Source organism: Elephas maximus, chromosome 4 (assembly GCF_024166365.1).
Source record: "Elephas maximus indicus isolate mEleMax1 chromosome 4, mEleMax1 primary haplotype, whole genome shotgun sequence".
NCBI lineage: Eukaryota > Metazoa > Chordata > Mammalia > Proboscidea > Elephantidae > Elephas > Elephas maximus.
In genome coordinates, this window is record NC_064822.1 from 185,405,108 (window position 1) to 185,426,491 (window position 21,384).

The following is a 21,384-nucleotide window of genomic DNA, read 5'->3' on the forward strand; positions in this document are numbered from 1 at the left end:
GAGCTGAGGCCCATTGGGTCTGAGCTGGAATCAGACAGGTGGAGGCATGTGGGGCCAAGGACATGAGTTTTGTTTGTGCCATCAGCAGAGGCGGCTGGGAGGCCCAGGGGGTGTAAGGTGCCCTTGAGGGCAGAGGGCAGAGCCCCATGAAACAGCACCAGGCTGGACACCAGGAACCAGCTGGAGGCCCAGCTCTGGTTCTCATGAGTCTGTGACTCTGGGCAAGTCACATGACCCTCTTGGAGTCACCTCAGTTTCCTTAGTCTGAAATGGGTTTTGTAATTGCTGTCAAATCAACTTAATGGCATTTTGGTGATGGGAAGTCACACCCATGTTATCAGTTCTGCCATTTTGCCCTCTATGTCATCCCAAGGAACGAGGCCAGGTTGAACTAGGGGGGATGAGAGGGCTCACTGCCAGTTCCTGCCTTAGTCTTTGGGATGATCCCACAAGCCCATTCCTGTCATCCAGAGACTTGCAAAAGGCAGGAGGGTTCCCCTGACCAGCAGCGTGCGTTCTGGTGTCTTTTCAGATGGCGGAGAACATGAAGTACCCCTTCCGGCAGGGCATGCGGCTGGAGGTGGTGGACAAGTCCCAGGTGTCACGTACTCGCCTGGCCGTGGTGGACACGGTCATCGGGGGTCGCCTGCGGCTCCTCTATGAGGATGGTGACAGTGACGATGACTTCTGGTGCCACATGTGGAGCCCCCTGATCCACCCAGTGGGCTGGTCACGGCGCGTGGGCCATGGCATCAAGATGTCAGGTTAGCAGAGCCTTAGGCTGGTGATCCAAGGCTTTGCCTTAGGGACTGGGTAGGGGCACCTTCTCTGCACCTCCCAGCAGTGCCGTGAGGTAGGTGTGTAGATACTGAGGCCCGGGGAGATGAAGTGACTTGGCCCAGGTCACCCGGCTTGTAACAGTATAAACCACAGGACCCGTCCCTCTCCCATATCACGTGGGGAGAGTCTGGGTCTCCAGGGCAGCCAGGCCCGAGGGCTGAATAGTCCCTGCTCTTGATGCTTTCTGGGCTGGACTGGCTGGCCACAGGCGGGGGAGGGGCTTCAGTACAGGTTAGAGCACTGCCAAGCAGCCCCTCGTTCCTGGGGCAGATGTGGAGTTGGCCCTGTTAGCTGCCTTCAGCTCCCTTCTCTCCTCCACTCCCATCACCCCAAAAGAGAGACGCAGCGACATGGCCCACCATCCCACCTTCCGGAAGATCTACTGTGATGCGGTTCCTTACCTCTTCAAGAAGGTGAGGCACAGCTCCTGGGTACTTTCCCCTTGGCCATAGGCCTGTGCCAGGCCTGAGGACATTGGCTCTCCTCTGGGACTGTTCCTTCCCAGACCGGCAGTATCCCAGGCCTGCAGCCTCTGCCCTCCTCTGGCCTGCCCAGTGATTCCCCACCCACCCCTTTCTCCTAAGGTACGAGCTGTCTATACGGAAGGTGGCTGGTTTGAGGAGGGGATGAAGCTGGAGGCCATTGACCCCCTGAATCTGGGCAACATCTGTGTGGCAACCATCTGCAAGGTGAGCCCGGCTGGCCCTCCACCTTAGCAGGGCTTCCTGAGGGGATGAGTAGGTGGCAGAGCTCTGCTGTCCACTGTAGGCAGACTGCTGGGGCCCAGGTGGCAGTGGCTGTCCACCTTCCCCAACACTGGCTGCAACTGGAGCACCTGCCGTTGGTGAGGAGGGTGTCTGTCCCCTCCTTGCTCAGAGTGCTTCAGGCCAGGTCAGAGGATGTTGAACATGTGCTTATTGAACACCTGGCTCAAGCCTGATCCTGTGTCACATTCCCCACTCTGTCCCCTCACTGGGGCCTTCCCGCCGGCATGCCGTCTCTGAGTGCTGGCCTAGCCGAGGGCCCCAGCCAGGCTGACTGCTCAGACCCCCGCGATTGCTGCAGTCTGAGAGCAAGTGACCACTCTCAGCCCTCCTGGAGGACACTGCTCATTTGTTCGTCCAGCAAATTCTCTCCACACTAGGCTGTATACTCACCACTGGGGACATAGGGCGCGGGCATGGCGCTTGACGTCATCTCACCAACACATAGTCACAAAGTGGCTGAATGCTCTGAGGGAGCAGCTCAGGGTGTTCTCAGGAAGCCTCTCACCCTCAGTCCAGGTGGAGCCATCTGTGTCCCCACCATTGTGTCCCCACCACAGCCCTGGGCTGGGGGTGCAGTTCATGATCCGCTGTTCACTGCCCACGCCCCCGGCAGGTTCTCCTGGATGGCTACCTGATGATCTGTGTGGATGGGGGGCCCTCCACAGATGGCTCAGACTGGTTCTGCTACCACGCCTCCTCCCATGCCATCTTCCCAGCCACCTTCTGCCAGAAAAATGACATTGAGCTTACACCCCCTAAAGGTAAGATGGGGGCCCAGCGGTGGGAAGGGGCAGGGTGAGACCACAGGCCCAGACTCCTGGCCAAGCAGAACCCCGGGCCTTGGACTCCCAGGCTGTCTCAGAGGTGACACAGAGCCACTACGGGCCTTACGCTGCCAGGGCCGACTCAGCCCTCTGGTCAGTACATGGCTTGGTGAGCAGCGAACAACCTCTCCCACCAGGGACTGCAGTTCTGGTGTAGGTACAGGCCTGGGGATGAGGGAAGAGGCTGCTGGGTGGACTCCAGATCGAGTCCTGACCAGGCTTTGGTGGCCCTTTGGCAGCAAGTCCTTCCCCCCCGTCCCTTCCACTCCCCTCCTCTTGCTCAGCATCTGAACTGTCTGCTCTCCCAGGGTACGAGGCACAGACTTTCAACTGGGAATCCTACTTGGAAAAGACCAAGTCAAGAGCAGCCCCATCAAGACTCTTTAACATGGTGAGGGGCCAGGGCGGAGCAGGGTGGCCGGGAACGGCACGGGCTGCTGTTAGGGGCATAGTTCCAGCCCCTTCTCTTTTCTTGAGTCTCTACTGCTGAGATCAGCCCCTTCCAGGGGAGGGGTCCCAAAGTATGGCGTGGGCGCCCTGCACCTCCTGGTTTCCACGGAGACAGGCTCGTGCCTGGGGAAGAACTACAGTGTCCTAAGGAACTTGCCTGGCAGCACTTATCAGTGCAGCCTCCACCGATCGTGCCAGGGCCCCATGGCCCAGGCCTGCCTGCGGGGCCAGGAGCTGGCTGGCTCCGTAACTGCCTCCTCCCCCCTCCCAGGACTGCCCCAACCACGGCTTCAAGGTGGGCATGAAGCTGGAGGCTGTGGACCTGATGGAGCCCCGGCTCATCTGTGTGGCCACCGTGAAGCGGGCAGTCCATCGACTGCTCAGCATCCACTTTGATGGCTGGGACAGCGAGTATGACCAGTGGGTGGACTGTGAGTCCCCAGACATCTACCCCGTTGGCTGGTGTGAGCTCACCGGCTACCAGCTCCAGCCCCCCGTGGCCACAGGTCTGGTCTTGCGCAGCCCCAAGGGGCTCTTCACTTTCCTTCTTTCCTCCCACCAACCCCCTCCCCTCCACCCCACCCCAGCTGAGTCGTTTGGCATGAGATGGTGAAGTCTCATGGACTGCTCCCCACCCCTGCTCCTGACTCCTCTGTCTCGCTCTCCCTCTGGCCTGCAGAGCGCTTTTCTTGGTCTTGCCCACTCTGTCATATGCTCATGCCCTTGTGCACCCAGGTAAACCACCCAGGCCTTCTGAGCAGCCCTGGTAACAAGGGTGCGAAGAAGGGACTGCTGTCCTGCAGCCTCTCCCTGCCCCAGCCCAGTCTTGTTGCCCAGCTCTGGCTTCCATTCTTGGGGTGTCTTGTGTGTAAGGGCATCATGAGGGGTGGGCAGGGTCTCAGGATATTGCCTATCCCCTGTGGCCTCTCAGAACTCCCTTCTCGTTTCTTTCCTCCTGTCTTTCAACAACAGAGCTGACCACACCTCTGAAGGCCAAAGAGGCCACAAAGAAGAGAAAGAGACAGTTTGGGAAGAAAAGTAAGTGGTGCTTCAAAGCATCCAGGCTGGTGTGGGCCTGAGGAACAGCTGGGCATGGGGGTGCGGCCAGCCCTCCAGGACTGCCCGAGATGGGTCCCACTGCCTTAGCTCACTCCTTGTCCTTCCCCTTCTCCTCTCCCTTGCCCTTTGTCCCCACCTGTGTCTTTGGAGACCCAGGTCATAACATAGGGGGTCTTCCATCTCTGGTACTGACCAGGATGCTTAGGGAAAGAGACAGGCAGCAGCCTGGGGAGGGGTAGAGCACAGGAAAGGCAAAATGGTGCCTCAGGTATGCTCATGACGTGGCACCATGCAGAGGAGAAGGAGGTCCCTGGGCAGGGTTCCATTACGTGAGTGTGGGGCCCCAGCAGAGGGAGGCCCTGCCACAGTCAGATGGGGCTTTACAGGTAAAGAAACAGCAGGTAGCTGGGGAGGTGGTGCTGATAATCTGCTGCTGGGGAGAGCCCCTTGAGCCTCCTTCCCAAGAGCACACAGCCAGTAAGGGGTAATGTCAGAGTGGCGCTCTCCCTGCTCTGCCTGGGCACTGGAGGACACTCAGCCAGCCCTCTGGGCCTCGGGTACAACCCTCATGCTGGGTTTGATTCCATTTTTATTCAAAGGGAAAAGAATACCGCCAGCCAAGACCCGGCCCCTCAGACAGGGCTCCAAGAAGCCCCTGCTGGAGGACGACTTGCAGGCCGCAGGGAAGATCTTGTCCGAGCCCGTTTCTGATGCGAGTAAGCGAGGAGGGGCGGCTCCAGCACTCAGAGGTGGCCCCTGTCCTTCCCCACCTGAGCAAGAAAAGTAGTCAGTTTGAAGGGAATTTTCTGGGCACCAAGCAGCCCTTCTCACATCACCCTCCCCCCACCCAGTTCTAAGCAGAGCCTCTACTCAGGCTCCTTGGCCCTTCTCTGTCTCTGACTCCCTGTGCCCCCACACCAGTGTTTGGCAGGGTGGGTGGCAGACTGGCTGGCCCTGCAGCTTCTCTGCTGCTGCCTGTCAACGGACGGTGAGCCAGAGAGTGAAGGCTCTCCCTGTCCCATTCCCAAGGACCCCCCGCCTCCCAGAACTACCCAGCACTCACTCTCTCCTCCCCGCCCCCTTCTTTTGGAGCAGTCACTGCGCAGGTGAAGGAGGAGCACCTGGACACAGCCACACCCGACAAGGCTGCAAGTCCCGAGCTGCCTGTCCCCATTGAGGACATCAAGCAGGAGACAGACGACTAACCTCCCTCTGCCAACCTGGCTGCCAACTAGAAGCCATGCAGGGCTCCTCCAGTGCCACCACCCTCTCCCCCACTGGAGTTTGGACGCTGAGCCTTTTTGGAGACATTCTGCCTAATGCTGGGGGTCAGGCCCTGAAGGACCAGCCAGGGTTCCTTGACTCACCCTCTGGCCTCCTCTTTGGCAAAGCCCACGTGACTAGGTCACCTGAGGCCCCGAACGTGTCTATGAGCAGCTGCCTCTAGAGTTCCTGAAGCTTGAACACTAGCTGCCTGGGCTGTCTGCTGTCACCTGTGGCAGTTCCCCTCACCCCCGCCATTGCCTGAACTGCCAGGGCCTGGGAGCCACACCAGCCACCCCAGAAGACAGGACAACTAGTGAGCTGTGCGTGTAACTAAAGGCCTGGGCAGCTCTCTGCTTTCAGGGGAGGAGGTTGCCCGATTGACAGTGAGGGGTGTGATAGGTGCAGCCTGGCCTAACGCCTGCAGAGCTAGCCAAGCAGAATTGTTTCTCTCGCCTCCTGGTTGGTGCTCTGCTCCTCCGGGCACCCTGGGAGGCCTGGGCACCCCACGCAGAGACCCAGCACCAGCAGGCAGCAGAGAAGCAGTGGGTTGCAGTGGTCTCTGAGGCTGTCCTGACTTGCTTTCTGGGGTGCCCTGAGCACTGACTCCCGTTTCCTCCAGTTGTGGGGCTACGAGGGGTCTCTGGAGGGAAACGCCACACCAGCCCCTGTGCTGTATGGCAGATGTGGTGACAGTGGTGTGGGAGGCTTAGGCTAGCAGGGTGCCCCCAGGACAGCAGGATTGGAAGGTGAGCTGGGGCCTGTGTGCAGGTGGGGGTGGAGTCCAGCCACGAGGGAGACTTGGCCATTAGCACTGAGCCTAACCTGCTTTGTGACCTAGCGGGGGAAGGACTTGTCATTTCTACTTCCCTCTCCCTGTTAACCAGGGGTCAGGTGCAGCCCTGCAAGAGAGTCTGGAAGTAGGGGAGTGGTCAGCACCACTGATGGAGGTAGGCCTCAAGGCAGCACTTGTCCTCCCTCACCAGTGCCTCCTGGGGGGAGAACAGGGTGGGAACTGACAGGGCACACTTCCTGGCTCCTCTCCCCTCGCTGTCTTTCCTAATTCCTTATTAGATTCTGGTTCTCCCTGCTCCTCTCTGAAACCACATTCAGGAAGTTCACCTAGTGTCACCCAAAGTTCTAGGTGCTATTATATTTCCCAGTCTTCTGAAACTCCTCTCTGCAGTCAGTCTCATCTTCAGTAAGTCCTCTTCCTGGAGCCTAAGGTGAGGCCTGCGTCAGTCTTCACCCCTCTCCTTTCGTGTGTTCTTGGGTAGACGTGGCCCTACTCTGCAGTGAGTCCCTGTATCCTTCAGAGCAGAGAGCTGTGTTAGCCGGTTCATCTGCCTTCAGGCCTTCCTGCTGCCCCTCAAGCCTGGGCAGGTTCAGAGAGAACAGGATTCTGTTTCCTTTGCCAAAAGGACTAGGCAGCCCCACATGGTGCAGAAAATAGACCCAGAAAGAGGCCTGCAGGTGTAGCCCAGAGAGCTCAAGCAGTGACCAGGTGTTAACACAGTGGACAGGGCTGTCTCCCTCCACCCCCCATCTCACACACACCAGCCACAAGACTCGGCCAGTGACTGTCTTGGCATTAGCTTCTTTGGAGACAGGATATTGGAAGGGAGACAGCCTGGGTTTGAACTTTGGCTCTGCCACCTGCTCAGAGCCCTGCTTTTGATTAGTGATGTGCCCAGCTAAAAAGTCATCTTCCCAGGTTTCCCTGCAATTAAGGGATCTAGTTCTGACTGAAGGGCTTCTGGGTAAATGGTTCATGTGCCCTCTTGGCCCTTGGTTCCTTTTTCCTGAATTAAGAAGCAATGCCCAGAGGTGCCATGAGCACAAGAGCCACATGGTAAGGATGGCAGAGCAGGAGGATGTGTTTGGCTGCCACTCCAGTCCTGGACTGGCCTGCCCAGACCTCCTAACTTCTCGTTGTACAAGACAGATCCTTACTTGTTCAAGTCTACTCTCAGCTTTCTGACCTTGCAGCATAGAGTTTTGATGTATCAACTTGGTATTAGTTATGAAGTGTGCGTAGAACAATAAGAATAAACGTTAATTGGTGTCGTCTCTTCAGCTCCATTGCCACATACCATATTGTCCTTATGTACATTTCTGCCCTTCCCCTACCCCAAGTCTAGGAGTTCCCCAAAGGTAGAGCCTGTGTCTTCTCTGTGTCCCTAGGGCCCAGCACAGGCCTGGCACGAAGTGGGCCTCAGTGACTGAAATAAGGGAGTGTAACTGCCATCTTGCTTGGGCCCAAAGGTCAGTGTATCACGGATGTTCCAAGTACCGACCTCGTGGACATTTTCACCTAAGGCACAGAATGAACCTTGTGCTTGGGTGAAAACAAAAGTCTCAGTTTTACAGCAATGGGGCCACCAGTTGGGAAACATCCTGAAAACTCGTTTCCAGCATCCCCTGCACAAGGACCTGCAGTGGCTCCCTGTGACTGATTGGGTCAACTCTATGTACTCCAAAGAGCCCCTTGCACCTCATCTCTTATTTAGACCCTCTGCTGTAGGGGCACAGCAAAAAAAAAAAAGTTTGTAAAACAAGAGCTTCCTATGTCAGGCACTAGATTAAAAACTTGTTGGTCGGTTTCTCATACTGGGAGAACTTGTGTGTTGCTGTGACGCTGGAAGCTATGCCGCCAGTATTTCAAATAACGGCAGGGTGGACAGATTTCAGCTGAGCTTCCAGACTAGGAAGAAGGACCTGATGATCTACTTCTGAAAAAATTGACCAGTGAAAACCTGAATAGCAGCAGAACATTGATACTGTGCCAGAAGATGAGCCCCTCAGGTTGGAAAAAAGGCACTCAAAATATGACTGGGGGAGGGCTGCCTGCTTAAAGAAAGTTGACCTTAATGGTGTGGATGGAGTCAAGATTTTGGGATATGGCACGACTCAAAAGGAGAAGAAACAGCTGAAAACGTCCATTAATAATTGGAACATGGAATGTACAAAGTTTGAATCTAGGAAAATTAGAAGTCAAAATGAACACATACAGATCAATATTCTAGGCCTTAGTGAGTTGAGATGAACTGGTATTGGCCATTTTGAATTGGACAATCATATGATCTACATGCCAGGAATGACAAATTGAAGGAATACCATCAGAGTCATTGTCAAAAAGAACACTTCAAGATCCATCCTGAATCTGTGAAACATTTCATAACATGGAGGAACCTGGAAGGCATCATGCTGAGTGAAATTTGTTGCAAAAGGACAAATATTGTATAAGACCACTATTACAAGAACTTGAGAAATAGTTTAAACTGAGAAGATTCTTTTGTGGTTACGGGGGGGGAGGGAGGGGGTGGGAGAGGGGTATTCACTAATTAGATAGTAGATAAGGACTACTTTAGGTGAAGGGAAAGGCAACACACAATACAGGGGAGGTCAGCACAATTGGACTAAACCAAAAGCAGTTTCCTGAATAAACAATGTTTTGAAGGCCAGTGTAGCAGGGGCAGGGGTCTGGGGACCATGGTTTCAGGGGACATCTAAGTCAACTGGCATAATCTATTAGGAAAACATTCTGCATCCCACTTTGAAGAGTGGCATCTGGGGTCTAAAACGCTAGCAAGCAGCCATCTAAGATGCATCAATTGGTCTCAACCCACCTGGATCAAAAGAGAATGAAGAACACCAAGGACACAAGGCGATAACGAGCCCAAGAGACAGAAAGGCCACGTGAACCAGCGACTACATCATCCTGAGGCCAGAAGAACTAGATGGTCCCTGGCTAAAACCGATGACTGCCCTGACAAGGAACACAACAGAGAACCCCTGAGGGAACAGGAGAACAGTAGGATGCAGGCCACAAATACTCATGAAAAGACCAGACTTAATGGTGTGACTGAGACTGGAAGGACCCTGGTGGTCATGGCCTCCAGACCTTCTGTTGCCCCAGGACAGGAACCATTCCGAAGCCAACTCTTCAGACAGGGATTGGACTGGACAATGGGTTGGAGAGGGATACTGGTGAAGAGTGAGCTTCCTGGATCAGGTGGACACTTGAGACTATGTTGGCATCTCCTGCCTGCAGGGAAGATGAGAGGGTGGAGGGGGTTAGAAGCTGGCAAAAAGGACACGAGAGAGTGGAGAGAGAGAGCGGGCTGTCTCATTAGGGGGAGAGTAATTGGGAGTGCATAGTAAGGTGTATATGGGTTTTTGTGTGAGAGACTGACTTGTAAACTTTCACTTAAAGAACAGTAAAAATTATTTAAAAAAAAAAAAAATCCATCCTGAAGTACAAAGCTGTCAGCAATAAGGATAATACACCTACAAGGAAGGCCAGTTAATACAACTATTATTCTAATTAACTTTTGCACTCTGAAATTGATCAAACATGCAATCAAAATGCATTGATAATTACTGGTGATTAGAATGTGAAAGCTGGAAACCAAGAAGAATGATCAAAAGTTGGAAAATATGGCCTTGGGTAATAGAAATGACACCAAAGTTTTGTAGGACTTATTCATTGCAAATACCTATTCTCAACAACATAAACATTGACTATACACATGGACCTCACCAGATGGAAAACACAGGAATCAAATCAACTACATCTGTGGAAAAAGACAATGAAGAAGTTGAGTATCAGAACAAGACCAGGGCTGACTGCAGAACAGATCATCAATTGCTCATATGCGAGTTCAAGCTGAAGCTGAAGAAAAGTAAAACAAGTCCATGAGAGCCAAAGCACGACCTTGTATATATCCTACCTGAATTTAGAGACCAACTCAAGAATAGGTTTGACACTTTGAACACTAATGACCAATGACCAGGTGAGTTGTGGAATGACATCAAGAACATCATACATTAAGAAAGCAAGAGGTTATTAAAAAGACAGGAAAGAAAGAAAAGACCAAGATGGATATCAGAAGAGACTTAAAGTTGCTCTGGAACTTTTTGCTAAAGCAAAAAGAAGAAATGATGAAGTAAAAGAGTTGAACAGAAGATTTCAAAGGGCATCTGGAGAAGACAAAGTATTACAATGAAATGCGCAAAGACCTAGAGATAGAAAATCAAAAAGGAGGAACACACTTGCCATTTCTCAAACTGAAAGAACTGAAGAAAAAATTCAGGCCTCGAGTTGCAATAGTGAAGGATTCTATGGGCAAAATATTGAACAAGGCAGGAAGCATCAAAAGAAGATGGAAGGAAAAAAAATAAAAAAAAAAAGAAGATGGAAGGAATACACAGAGTCACTGTACCAAAAAGAATCAGCTGACGTTCAACCATTTCAGGAGGTAGCATGATCAAGAACTGATGGTACTAAAGAAGACCTCCAAACTGCACTGAAGGCACTGGCAAAAAACAAGGCTCCAGGAATTGACAGACTACTAATGGAGATGTTTCAGCAAATGGATGCAATGCTAGAAGCACTCACTCGTCTATGCCAAGAAATCTGGAAGACAGCTACCTGGCCAACTAACTGGAAGAGATCCATATTTGTGCCCATTCCAAAGGTGATCCAACAGAATACAGAAATTATCAAACAATATTATTATTATCACACACAAGTAAAATTTTGTTAAAGATAATTCAGAAACAGTTGCAGCAGTAATATCAACAGGGAACTGCCAGAAATTCAAGCCAAATCTAGAAGAGGAAGTGGAACGAGGGATATCATTGCTGAGGTCAGATGGATCCTGGCTGAAAGCAGAGAATATCAGATGTTTACCTGTGTTTTAGTGACTATGCAAAGGCATTCAGCTGTGTGGGTCATAACAAATTATGGGTAACATTGAGAACACTTAATTGTGCTAACGAGGAACCTGTACATAGAACAAGAGGCGGTCCTTTGAACAAAGCAAAGGGATACTGCGCAGTTAAATATCAGGCAAGGCATGTATCAGGGTTTATCCTTTTCACTGCATGTATTCAACCTGTATGCTAAGCAAATAATCCGAGAAGCTGGGCTATGTGAAGAACACAGCATCATGGCATTAGGATTGGAGGAAGACTCATTAACAACCTGCAATATGCACTGGGTGTTTTGGGTTAATATGTAGATGACACAACCTTGCTTGCTGAAACCAAAGAGGGCTTGAAGCACTTACTGATGAAGATCAAAAACTACAGCCTTCAGTATGGATTACAGCATAAACAAAAATCCTCACAACTGGACCAATAAGCAACATCATGATAAATGGAGAAAAGATGGACATTGTCAAGGATTTCATTTTGGTTGGATCCACAATCAATACCCATGAAAGTAGCAGTCGGAAAATCAAACGACATATTGCATTGGGCAAATCTGCCAAAGACCTCTTTAAAGTGTTAAAAAGCAAAGATATCACTTTGAGGACATCTCAGTCATCTTGGCCTGACCCAAGCCATGGTATTTTCAATTGCTTCATATACTTGGGAAAGCTGGACATCAAATAAGGAAGACAGAAGAAGAACTGATGGCTCTGAATTATGGTGTTGGCAAAGAATATTGAGTATACCATGGACGGCCAGAAGAATGAACAAGTCTGTCTCAGGAGAAATACAGCCAGAGTGCTCCTCGGAAGCCAGGATGGCGAGACTTCATCTCATGTACTTTGGACATGTTATCAGGAGGGACCAGTCCCTGGAGAAGGACATCATGCTTGGTAAAGTAGAAAAAAAAAAGGGTCAGTGAAAAAGAGAAAAACCCTTAAGGAAATGGACTGACACAGTGGCTGCAACAATGGGCTCAAACATAGCAACGATTGTGAGGACGGCCCAGGACCGGGCAGTGTTGTCCTGTTCTACATAGGGTCGCTGTGAGTTGGAACCAACTCGACTGCACCTTACAACAGCAACAGATTAAAAATATCTTTAAATAGCTGATTTCATCTTTATAGTAACATAATACAGTAGATACTGGCTTCATTTTACAGGTGAGTTTAGTAATTTGTTTAAACTTAGAACTATTAAATGACAACAGTGGGATTAAACCTTGGTTGGTCTGCCATGTTACTGCAAGCATTCATTCATTCATTCAACATTATTAGCATCTTCCATATGCCAGACACTAGCTAGATGTTGGGGTCTCAAGGCAGAGTGAGGTAGATGTGGCCTAGCATCATGCCTTCAGCAGGGTGAGTGCCTCTGGCCCAGAGCCCCAACCTGGCCCAAGGCCCTGTCTGACCCTCAAGAGCCGGCTCCATATAGTTCAATTCCTTTGTATTCCTGGGAGGAAACTGCATACGTTCATTAAAACGGAGACTCAGACCTCGTGGCATTGGAATATCTCCATGTCAGAAAGGGCGCCTGCATCACTTGGTTTGAGCTGACCCAATTCTGCTGCAGCCATCATACTGTGTGTGAGGTGGGGAGGGGTCTTTCCTTTTAAATCCTTCACCTGAAGGCAGACTCATTAGAGCTTCCACTCTTGACCCAGCTCTGTGTCCGCAGGAGCTCCCCTGGGCAAGTACAGAGAGCACGGGTGCTGCTGCTTAGCACAATGGCCGGCAGGAAGTGGGTGCCACGAGTGTCAGCGCAGATGAGCGTTGCTGTTGTCCTTAATGCTGGTTCCAGGTCTGGGGTCTGGGGCAGAACTTGCTCACCCTCAGCTTGGGTTGGCAGCCTACTTCCACAAGCAACCTCAGCTAATGGCCCCTGAGACATCCCAGATCTTCAAACTGCAGGTCCGGAGGGGATGGCAGAGCCCTGCCCCACCTTCCTAGTCTTCTTTAGTCTCGTTTTCCCTCTAAGGACCAGCCTCCCCACTTCAGACAAGCCTCCCACAGGACTTTCCCACACAGCAGTGGTTTCCACGTGGAGGGGAGCCTGTACCCTGCCCACCTATGTCTGATGTGTTGGGAGACGGGTCAGTGGGCAAGACTGGTTTTGTTGCTACAACTGAGGGCCCGTGCTGTGAAGGGGTATGTCGGGGTGATGGGATAGCCCAGATGGAGTCCAACCTGCAGCTGAGACCTCGTGGGTGGGTGGAGCTAACACCTGCACTTCAGCTCTCCTGAACCTTGGCATCAGATCAGCACGTCTCTGTGGTCAGGACAGGACACCGCTGACTCAACAGTGACCCAGCAAACACACTTTAGTGGTGGGATTGATTTTATGGTCAGAACCCGACTATGCCGTGGCTTATTCTAAAGCCCACTGCCCCACAGAAGGAAATTAAAAAAAGACCCACTGACATCGAGTCAATTCATAGCGACCCTATAGGACAGAGTAGAACTGCCCCATAGGGTTTCCAAGGCTGTAATCTTTACAGAAGCAGACTGCCACATCTTCCTCCCACACAGCAGCTGGTGGGTTCAAATTGCCAATTTCTCAGTTAGCAGCTGAGTGCTTAACCACTGCACCACCTGGGCTTCTTGGGATGAAATAGCATTTCCTCCCAAAAGTACCTGGGCCCACCCCCGAGGTGGAGGAGCTGAGGAGAGGGGGACAGGCATCACTGAGAGGATGTAACAGGCTCACTGCCCAGGTCTGGAACCACGTGAATTCAGAGTTCAGACCCCTGCTACCCACCAAGCCCCCCAGCCCCACTGCCAACCTCATGTGCTGTCCGGTGTCTCCTCTTGGTGGGGGATCTCCTGGCGCTGGGCAGGAATGCTGGCGTCCGCTTGGCCTTCCTGGCAGCCCAGCCTGGGCAGGCTTCAAAGGCAGCCACTGCAACCTTCACCCTCTGGCCACGGGCAGTGGGGGGCGCCGCACAGGTGGCTCCTACTCGAAGGTTCAGCCTAGCAAGCCACCTGAGGAGGAAAGAGAGCTGGGGACCCACTGTGCCAAATGGCTGAGAGCTTTCCTGGGGGCATCGTGGCCAATAGGTGAGAGCTCACTAACCATGTGACCTCATCTCTGTAGAAGGGGATGGTAATAGTGATAACCAGCTCCAGGGCGCTTACAATGGACCCAGTACTGCTCAAATCGGTTATATTCGCTAGCTTATTCTAATTTCCACCACCTGTCAGTTTGTCACACTGTGGTGGCTTCTCTGTTGCTAGGATTATCCGAAGCTGGAAGCTATGGCACCAGCATTTCAGATACCAGCAGGTCACCCATGGTGGGTCAGTTTCAGTGGAGCTTCCAGACTAAGATTAGGAAGAACTGGCAACCTACGTCTGAAACGACTGGCAACCTACGTCTGAAACGGACTGGCAACCTACGTCTGAAACGGACTGGCAACCTACGTCTGAAACGGACTGGCAACCTACGTCTGAAACGGACTGGCAACCTACGTCTGAAACGGACTGGCAACCTACGTCTGAAACGACTGGCAACCTACGTCTGAAACGGACTGGCAACCTACGTCTGAAACGGACTGGCAACCTACGTCTGAAACGGACTGGCAACCTACGTCTGAAACGACTGGCAACCTACGTCTGAAACGGACTGGCAACCTACGTCTGAAACGGACTGGCAACCTACGTCTGAAACGGACTGGCAACCTACGTCTGAAACGGACTGGCAACCTACGTCTGAAACGGACTGGCAACCTACGTCTGAAACGACTGGCAACCTACGTCTGAAACGACTGGCAACCTACGTCTTAAAATTAGCCAGCAAAAACCTTAGGGGTCACAAGAATATTGTCCAGCCTAATGCTGGCAGATGAGCCCCCTAGGGTGGAAGGCACTCCTAATACACAGTGGCCACCACAATGGATTCAAACAGCAACAGTGGTGCAGATGGAGCAGGGCCAGGCGGTGTTTCCTTCTGTTACACGCGGGGTCTCCACGAGTCAGAGTCAGCTCTGTGGCAACTAACGGCACTTACTCCTTACAGGCACCATCAGGAGGGAGATCCTATAATCACCCCCTTTTCCTAGGTGAGGAAACGGGCGCAGAGACGGCAGGGGACCTGCCCAAAGTCAGCGCCATGAAATCACAGAGCCAGGGTCTGAGCCGGGGCGGCCTGACTGGGGCTCTTTGTCGCTCAGTGGATGAAAGTTACGTAGGGTGCCTGCCATACCAGGTGAACACTGGTCTCCCCCAACTTGGCAGGGCAGATTTCATTCCCACTTCACAGATGAGGGAATCGAGGCTCAGAGAAGGGCAGCTGACCCTGGCTTTGGTAGGATCCCCGTCCCCAAGCTGCTAGGCTGGGCAGCAGACATGTGCCCCAGGGTGCTGGTGGAGGTGTGACAGAGCAGCGAGGTCGGGGGAGGGGGCAGTGAAGGTCTCTGCGCTGGGGGTCCAGCTCAGGGGCACCCACCTGTGTAACGGGAGCAGCTGGCAGTCGCAGCGGAAGGGGTTGCCACTGAGGTCAATGAGCCCCAGCCCCGTGAGTGCCGGCAGGGCAGGCAGGGCCTGCAGCTGGTTCTCCTGCAGGTGCAGGCTCTGGAGCCCGGGCCCCAGGCCCGCGAAGGCCCCTGGAGAAACCTGCAGGAGGCACGTTTCATAGCCTGGGTGGGAGCTTCCACCAGGCCAGCCCCACCCCGTGCTTCCCCAGCCGAGAGGCAGCTGGGGAGCCCAAGGTAACCAGGGAGGCTGCGGCAGCACTGGGGTGGGAACCCAGGTTGGTCCGATGCCAGAGTCCCCTGGACACCCAGTTCAGGCTCTTTCTGCTCTGCCGAAACACCTCCCTCCCGGCATAATACAAAGCTCACTGGGGACTCCAGCCCTGCCCTCAATGCGAACAAACAGCAGCAACCCCGTGGACTGAGTTCCTCCCCTTCTGTGCCCTACAGACCTCTCCCCCTACCCCGGGCAGACCTCTCGCCATGCAGCACTGGGTTCAGCAGAGTCTGTCGCTCACACTTGAGCTCTCTGCAGGCAGGGGCAGGTCTGGCTTATCTCAGGGTCCCCATGCCCAACACAAGGCCTGGAACCAAGGGGGCTGCATGTGTCTGTCAAGTGGTGGCCCCTGCATGTGGCTGGTGCACCCCCACCCCCGGCCCACCTGCTCTAGGCTGCTGCCATTCAGGAAGAGGAGCTGCAGGGACCGGGCCACAGGCTGGAAGGCCCCATCGTGCAGGGCCCTGAGCGGGTTCCCTGAGAGCTGCAGCTCCACCAGAGCAGGCAGCCCCTCCAAGGCCCTGGTGGGCACCTCTCGCAGCTGGTTCCTGTCCAGGTGCAGCTTCTCCAGCTCCTGTGCTGGGCCCAGCGCCCCCGGGGACACTTGGGTGATGCGGTTCCCACTCAGGTAGAGCCAGCGCAGGGCCCGCACCCCCGCCAGGTCCCCAGTAGCCAGGCGCTCCACAGCATTGTCCTGCAGGTGCAGGGAGAAGAGGCTGGGCAGGGCATGCAGGGCAGCCCCTGGCACCTGCAGAAAGCAGTTGCGCTCCAGGTACAGGTACCCAAGGTGGTGGGCTCCTTCGAGAGCAGCTGCGCTGAGGCCCGAGAGCTGGTTGTCAGAAAGGTAGAGGTAGACCAGGTGGCCCAGCCCCGCCAGGGCGCCTGCCTCCAGTTCAGCAATGTGGCAGTGCTGCAGGTACAGGGACACCAGGTGGCCCAGGCCAGGGAAGGCCGCTCGGGGGACCGAGGGGAAGTGGTTCCTCCGAAGGTCCAGGAGCTGGGTGTTGTTGGGGAAGCCGCTGGGCACAGCACGCAGGCCGCGGTCCTCACAGCTGCTGTGACGGGATGTGGAAGCACAGGTGCAGGCGCGTGGGCAGGGCTGAGCCACCCCCTCATGCTCCTGGGGGGCACGTGTGGGAGCGCGGGGCCGGGCGGCCGCCAGCTCCTCCTCCTCCTCCTCCAAGCCATTTCCCAGGCAGCGCAGGACCGAGGGTCGAAGGGCGTCCAGAGCCTCCCCGTGCAGCCGCCGGGGTCCCCTGCATGCACCATCTGCCCGCACAGGTGCCTGCGCCAGCCACTCAAGCAGCGGCCGGGCCTGGCAGCCACACCACAGTGGGTTCCCCTGCAGCCGCAGCCGGCGCAGCTGGCCTGGGCCCTGCAGTGGGGGCAGCGTCTCTAACTGGTTCCCGCGGAGGTCCAGGGTGCGCAGTCGTGGGCAGTGGGCAAAGGCCCTTGGGCCCAGGGCCTGCAGCGCCCCGTGGTCCAGCAGCAGCTCCCGCAGGCTGGGTAGCACCAGGCCATCCTCCTCGCCCACGTAGGTGAGCGGGTTGTGGCCCAGCTCCAGTCGCGCCAGGCCCTGAGCCTGAGACAGTGCCGGCCCAGGCAGGGCCTGCAGCTCATTGTGGTGCAGGCTGAGGCGGCGCAGGGCGGGCAGCCCAGCCAGGGCCTCAGGGGCCAGCACACTGAGTGCATTGTGGGACAGCTGCAGCCAGTGGACTTGCAGCAGCCCCTGGAAGACCATGGCTGGCAGGTAGACCAGGGCATTGTGGGCCAGGTTCAGTGTGGCCAGCGCACCTAGAGCCCCAAACGTCCCTGGCCGCAGCTCCTCCAGCAGGTTCCCCTCCAGCTCCAGCCGCTGCAGTGAGCCCAGACCGTCCAGCGCCTCCTGGGGCAGCGTGCTCAGGCGGTTGGAGGCCAGGTTGAGGAGGAGCAGGCGGCCCAGGCCACGGAAGGCACCCTCAGCTACCAGCTCCACCTGACATCGCCGCAGGTCCAGATGCGTTAGGTGGGGCAGGGCCTGGAAGGCAGCTGGGGGGATCACCTTCAGCATGTTGCCTTGGAGGTCCAGGCGCTGGGTCAGCTGTGGGGCGGGGAGGGGAGGGCAAGGGGGTGCTAAGTGGCACAGGGACCACACCTGGGCCCCTCATTAGCCCCAGGCCTTTGCACACCTGTTCCCTCACCTGGAACACTCCCCTACCCTTCACCTTTTGCTCATTTATATTCATCCTGCTGATCTCAGCTTCCCTAACACCTCCTCCAGGAAGCCTTCCTCCCCAGCCACCTAGGCCTTCCCTCTATGATACTTTGCACATGGATTGTCAATGCCTGGGTACCTTCTCTGTCCCCACCAGGCCAAGACTCCACAGGGCAGAGACCATTTCTTACCCTGATATATCCCCTGTTCCCTACCACAGGGACTGTAATTAATTCAGTATTTACTTTTTCCAGTCACACAGTAAGGATTTTAAATAGATTAGCTCCCTGTTATTATTATTATTACCCATTTTACAGCTGTGAAGACTGAAGCTCAGACAGGTGAAGTGACCAGACAAGGTCTCCCAGCCACCAGTGTCTAGCCCAGGCTCCTGCCACTGCTCCCTCACTGCTGTCCCCAGCCCATGCTCCCTGCCCTGCTCACCTCGGGGATGGTGTCCGGCACCTCAGTGACATTCTGGTGCCGGCAGGCAACACGTTGCCTGGAGTTGTCGCAGACGCAGATCCGAGGGCAGCGCTGGGCAGCAGTGCACCAAGTTGGGCCCTGTAGCAGCAGCAGTGGAAGCAACAGCACCAAGGAGAAGCAGGTGGAGCTCTGGGGTCTGGGAGAAGGAGGGAGGGTTGGTTGTCCACAGGGATGGGGCCCCACACTGTCCACTCACGGAGCCACAGCCACAATGCTGCTCCTGTCCCCAGAGTCCCTCAGATGCCTTTCTCCTTTGGCCAGGGAAGGCTTGTCACCAGACCCTAAGCAGTGGAGTTCTATTAATTAGCCCTGTTTTACACTTGAGCAAACCAAGGCTCAGCTAGGCCACCGGGGAGCCCTTTGTCAAGTGGCTCAGTGAGGATTGCTGAATGTGGGAATGCGGCTGGGCTCAGGGTATGTGCCATGGCTGGTGAGGCTCCCAGTCCAGGGGCAGTCCTGGCCCCTAGCGTGAGGTTGGTTGGGGAGAAACAGCCATCCCCAGACAGATGGGGCCGCAGCTCCTTAGGGGCAGGGAGCATTAACGGTACCTACCTTGAGGAGACAGCCTGGCAGGGCCTGGCAGTGGAAAGAAGGTCCCAGGCCTGGAGTTGAAAGACCAGCCTCGCGGGACACAGATGTTGTGGGGCCTGAGCTCCTTGAAGAGCCTTAATGACTAGTCAGAGCTACACTGACAGGGTGACCAGGGTGTCTCTGGCCTCTCCTCTCCTCTGTATTTATTTCTCTGTGTTCTCCCTTCATCTTAGTACCATCCAGCTGGCCTGGACTGGGACATGGGGAACTGAGGGGAAGGGGTTCGGGCTGTGCTTTGAGCTAATCCATCCACCTATCCAACCACCCATCCATTCACCCATCTACCCATCCATGTGTCCATCCAATCATCCATCTCTTCATCTGTTCATCCGTCCCTCCACCCATCCATCCACCCACCCACCCGCCCGCCCACCCACCAGCCCGCCCATCCATCCATCCATCCGTCCGTCTGTCCGTCCATCCATCCATCCAGCCATCCACTCATACATCCAGCCATCACCCTCCCATCCAGCTATCTATCCATGCACCCATCTATTCATCCGTCTATCCACCCATCCACCCTTTCATCCAATTATCCATCCATCCACCCACACATCCATCCATCCACCCCCATATCCATCCACCCACCCACACACCCATCCACCCATCCATCCATCCCCCATTGGACTCTTCTGTCTCACAACTGCAGCCACTGCCCATCACTTCTTACAGGGTGACCACTGCCACCATGGCTCTCCTGCTCCACTTACCACCCATCAGCCAAACCAAAGGGACCTTTCCAAAACACAGAAGGGACCATGGCACCCGCAACTAAAAACCCTCCAGCATCTCCCTACTGCCTTTGGTGGAAAGTCCTGACTCCTTATTTCCTGAGTTCTAATTCTTCAGTGTCGCCCCCCAGTTCCGCCACCATGCACACAGCTTTGTCAGAACTCCCTCCTGGTGAGCTCCCTGCGACGCCTCATTCCAGCTTTTCCTTCTGTTCCCAGAATGGTCTCTGAGTAGCCTTTCCTGATCTTGGGCTGGGCTCTCACCCCTTGAGCCTCCCCCATCTTAGCTCACCTGATTGTCACTCTGTTTTTGAGTGTCCTTTTTGTCCCAGGGTCCCCTGCCTTGGGCTGGTAGCCTTCTCCAGCCAGGGAGGGGGACTGTGGAGATAGATCCCTGAAGCAACAGCGTCCAGGGCTCAGACGGCTGCTGAGTTCTCAGACAAGCCCCCCAAGGACCGGTCCATGGGAGCCGAGAGGAGCGGCCACCTTCCAATACAGCGTCCTCCTCAGAAACCCACCCCAGGAGACCTAGGAGAAGCTCAGGCCCAGATAAGCCCCAGAGCCCCATTCACCAGCCTCTCAGAGGCCCAGCGAGGGGCAGGGGCTCGCCTTGGCCACTCAGCTGCCGTCAGCACCCCTTCCACCCCCAGGGCCCCAGGACTCACCCCTCCATGCCGCTGGCCTGCCAGCCCAGCCTGAGGCGCAGCATAAGGGAAAGGTTGGCAGTGGTCCCACCTGGGAGCTGCCGGAGCCCTCCTTCCTGGCTCACAGGGCTGGCAGTAGGGACAGGGCTGAATGGAAGGCATTGTCGCAGCCAGGGCTTCCCAGGACTGAGGTGAAGGAGGGGCGGGGTTGGGGTGGTAGCAGCGGCTGGAGTTGCAGGCCTCCTGTCCAGGCGCCTGCTCAGGAAGGAGGTCCAGGCCTGAGGTCCTAGCCCAGGCTGACAAATGCCTGGCTGGTTGGCAGGGAGGGTCCCCGAGGAACCCAGCCCGCCTGTGGTAAGCAGACCTGGGCTGTCTCGCAGACTCTGTGTGACGCTAGGCAGGGACTGCCCTTCACCCAGTCCTGGTATCCTGTTGTTAGGTGTCTTCAACTTGTTTTCAACTCACAGAGACCCCATGAGACTGAGTAGAACTGCCCCATAGGGTTTTCTGGGCTGTAGTCTTTATGGGAACAAATCGTTTCTCTTCCTCATAGCCACTGCATGGGTTTGAACTGCCAGCCTTTCAGTTAGCAGCCAAGTGCTTAAGGTCTTCCTCCACTAGGGCTGATAATAGTAACTAGATGAGAGCAATCCCCCGGCTCAAGAACAGTTAACCCCTTCCTTTCTGTTTGTGGTTATTAAGCTACATTTATAAGTCACAAGGATGGACTCAAACACACCAACAATCGCAGAGATGGAGCAGGACCCGGCAACATTTTGCTGTTTTACATCACATCGCCATGAGACAGATTTGACTCAACGCCGACTAACAACATAAACCTTCATACATTGTTTAACACTGCCCTCGTGGCGCAGTGGTTAAAGCGCTCGGGTGTTTGAACGCACCAACCACTGCGCAGGAGAAAGATGTGGCACTGTGCTTCCCAGATTTACAGCCCTGGAAACCCTACGGGGCAGTTCTACTCTATCCCGCAGGGTCTCTGTGAGTCAGAATCGACTCAGTGGCGGCGGATTTGGCTTGGTTTTTTTATGTATTCTGCAAATTTACT

At 54.8% G+C, this 21,384-nt stretch overlaps 2 protein-coding genes across 2 annotated transcripts in view; one reads left to right on the forward strand and one right to left on the reverse strand.

Annotated features, from left to right (window-relative positions):
- The window catches only part of L3MBTL2 (L3MBTL histone methyl-lysine binding protein 2), a 24,809-nt gene extending 16,397 nt beyond the window's left edge, over positions 1–8,412 (forward strand). The window contains exons 9-17 of the mRNA XM_049884478.1: positions 533–764; positions 1,177–1,253; positions 1,425–1,529; positions 2,221–2,368; positions 2,740–2,822; positions 3,153–3,387; positions 3,854–3,919; positions 4,540–4,656; positions 5,036–8,412. Of these exons, the coding sequence (XP_049740435.1) occupies positions 533–764; positions 1,177–1,253; positions 1,425–1,529; positions 2,221–2,368; positions 2,740–2,822; positions 3,153–3,387; positions 3,854–3,919; positions 4,540–4,656; positions 5,036–5,145 (1,173 nt within the window). The 3' untranslated portion in view covers positions 5,146–8,412. The remainder of the gene's footprint in view (positions 1–532; positions 765–1,176; positions 1,254–1,424; positions 1,530–2,220; positions 2,369–2,739; positions 2,823–3,152; positions 3,388–3,853; positions 3,920–4,539; positions 4,657–5,035) is intronic.
- Positions 4,641–20,344, reverse strand: CHADL (chondroadherin like). The gene is made up of 6 exons (XM_049884477.1): positions 20,337–20,344; positions 18,308–18,485; positions 16,055–17,749; positions 15,368–15,534; positions 13,707–13,905; positions 4,641–4,710 (listed from the first exon to the last, which is right to left on the reverse strand). The coding sequence occupies exons 1-6, from the start codon at positions 20,342–20,344 to the stop codon at positions 4,684–4,686; spliced, it is 2,274 nt and encodes a 757-aa protein (XP_049740434.1). The 3' UTR covers positions 4,641–4,683.
- Between the last annotated feature and the right edge of the window lie 1,040 nt (positions 20,345–21,384).

Coding starts and splice junctions, on each gene's coding strand:
- CHADL (XM_049884477.1), bottom strand. Junction 15,535..16,054: donor ATGGCAGCAGCCTAGAGCAG/GTGGGCCGGGGG, acceptor TGCCTCCTGCAG/GTTTCTCCAGGGGCCTTCGC. Junction 13,906..15,367: donor CAGCTGCTCCCGTTACACAG/GTGGGTGCCCCT, acceptor TTTCCTCCTCAG/GTGGCTTGCTAGGCTGAACC.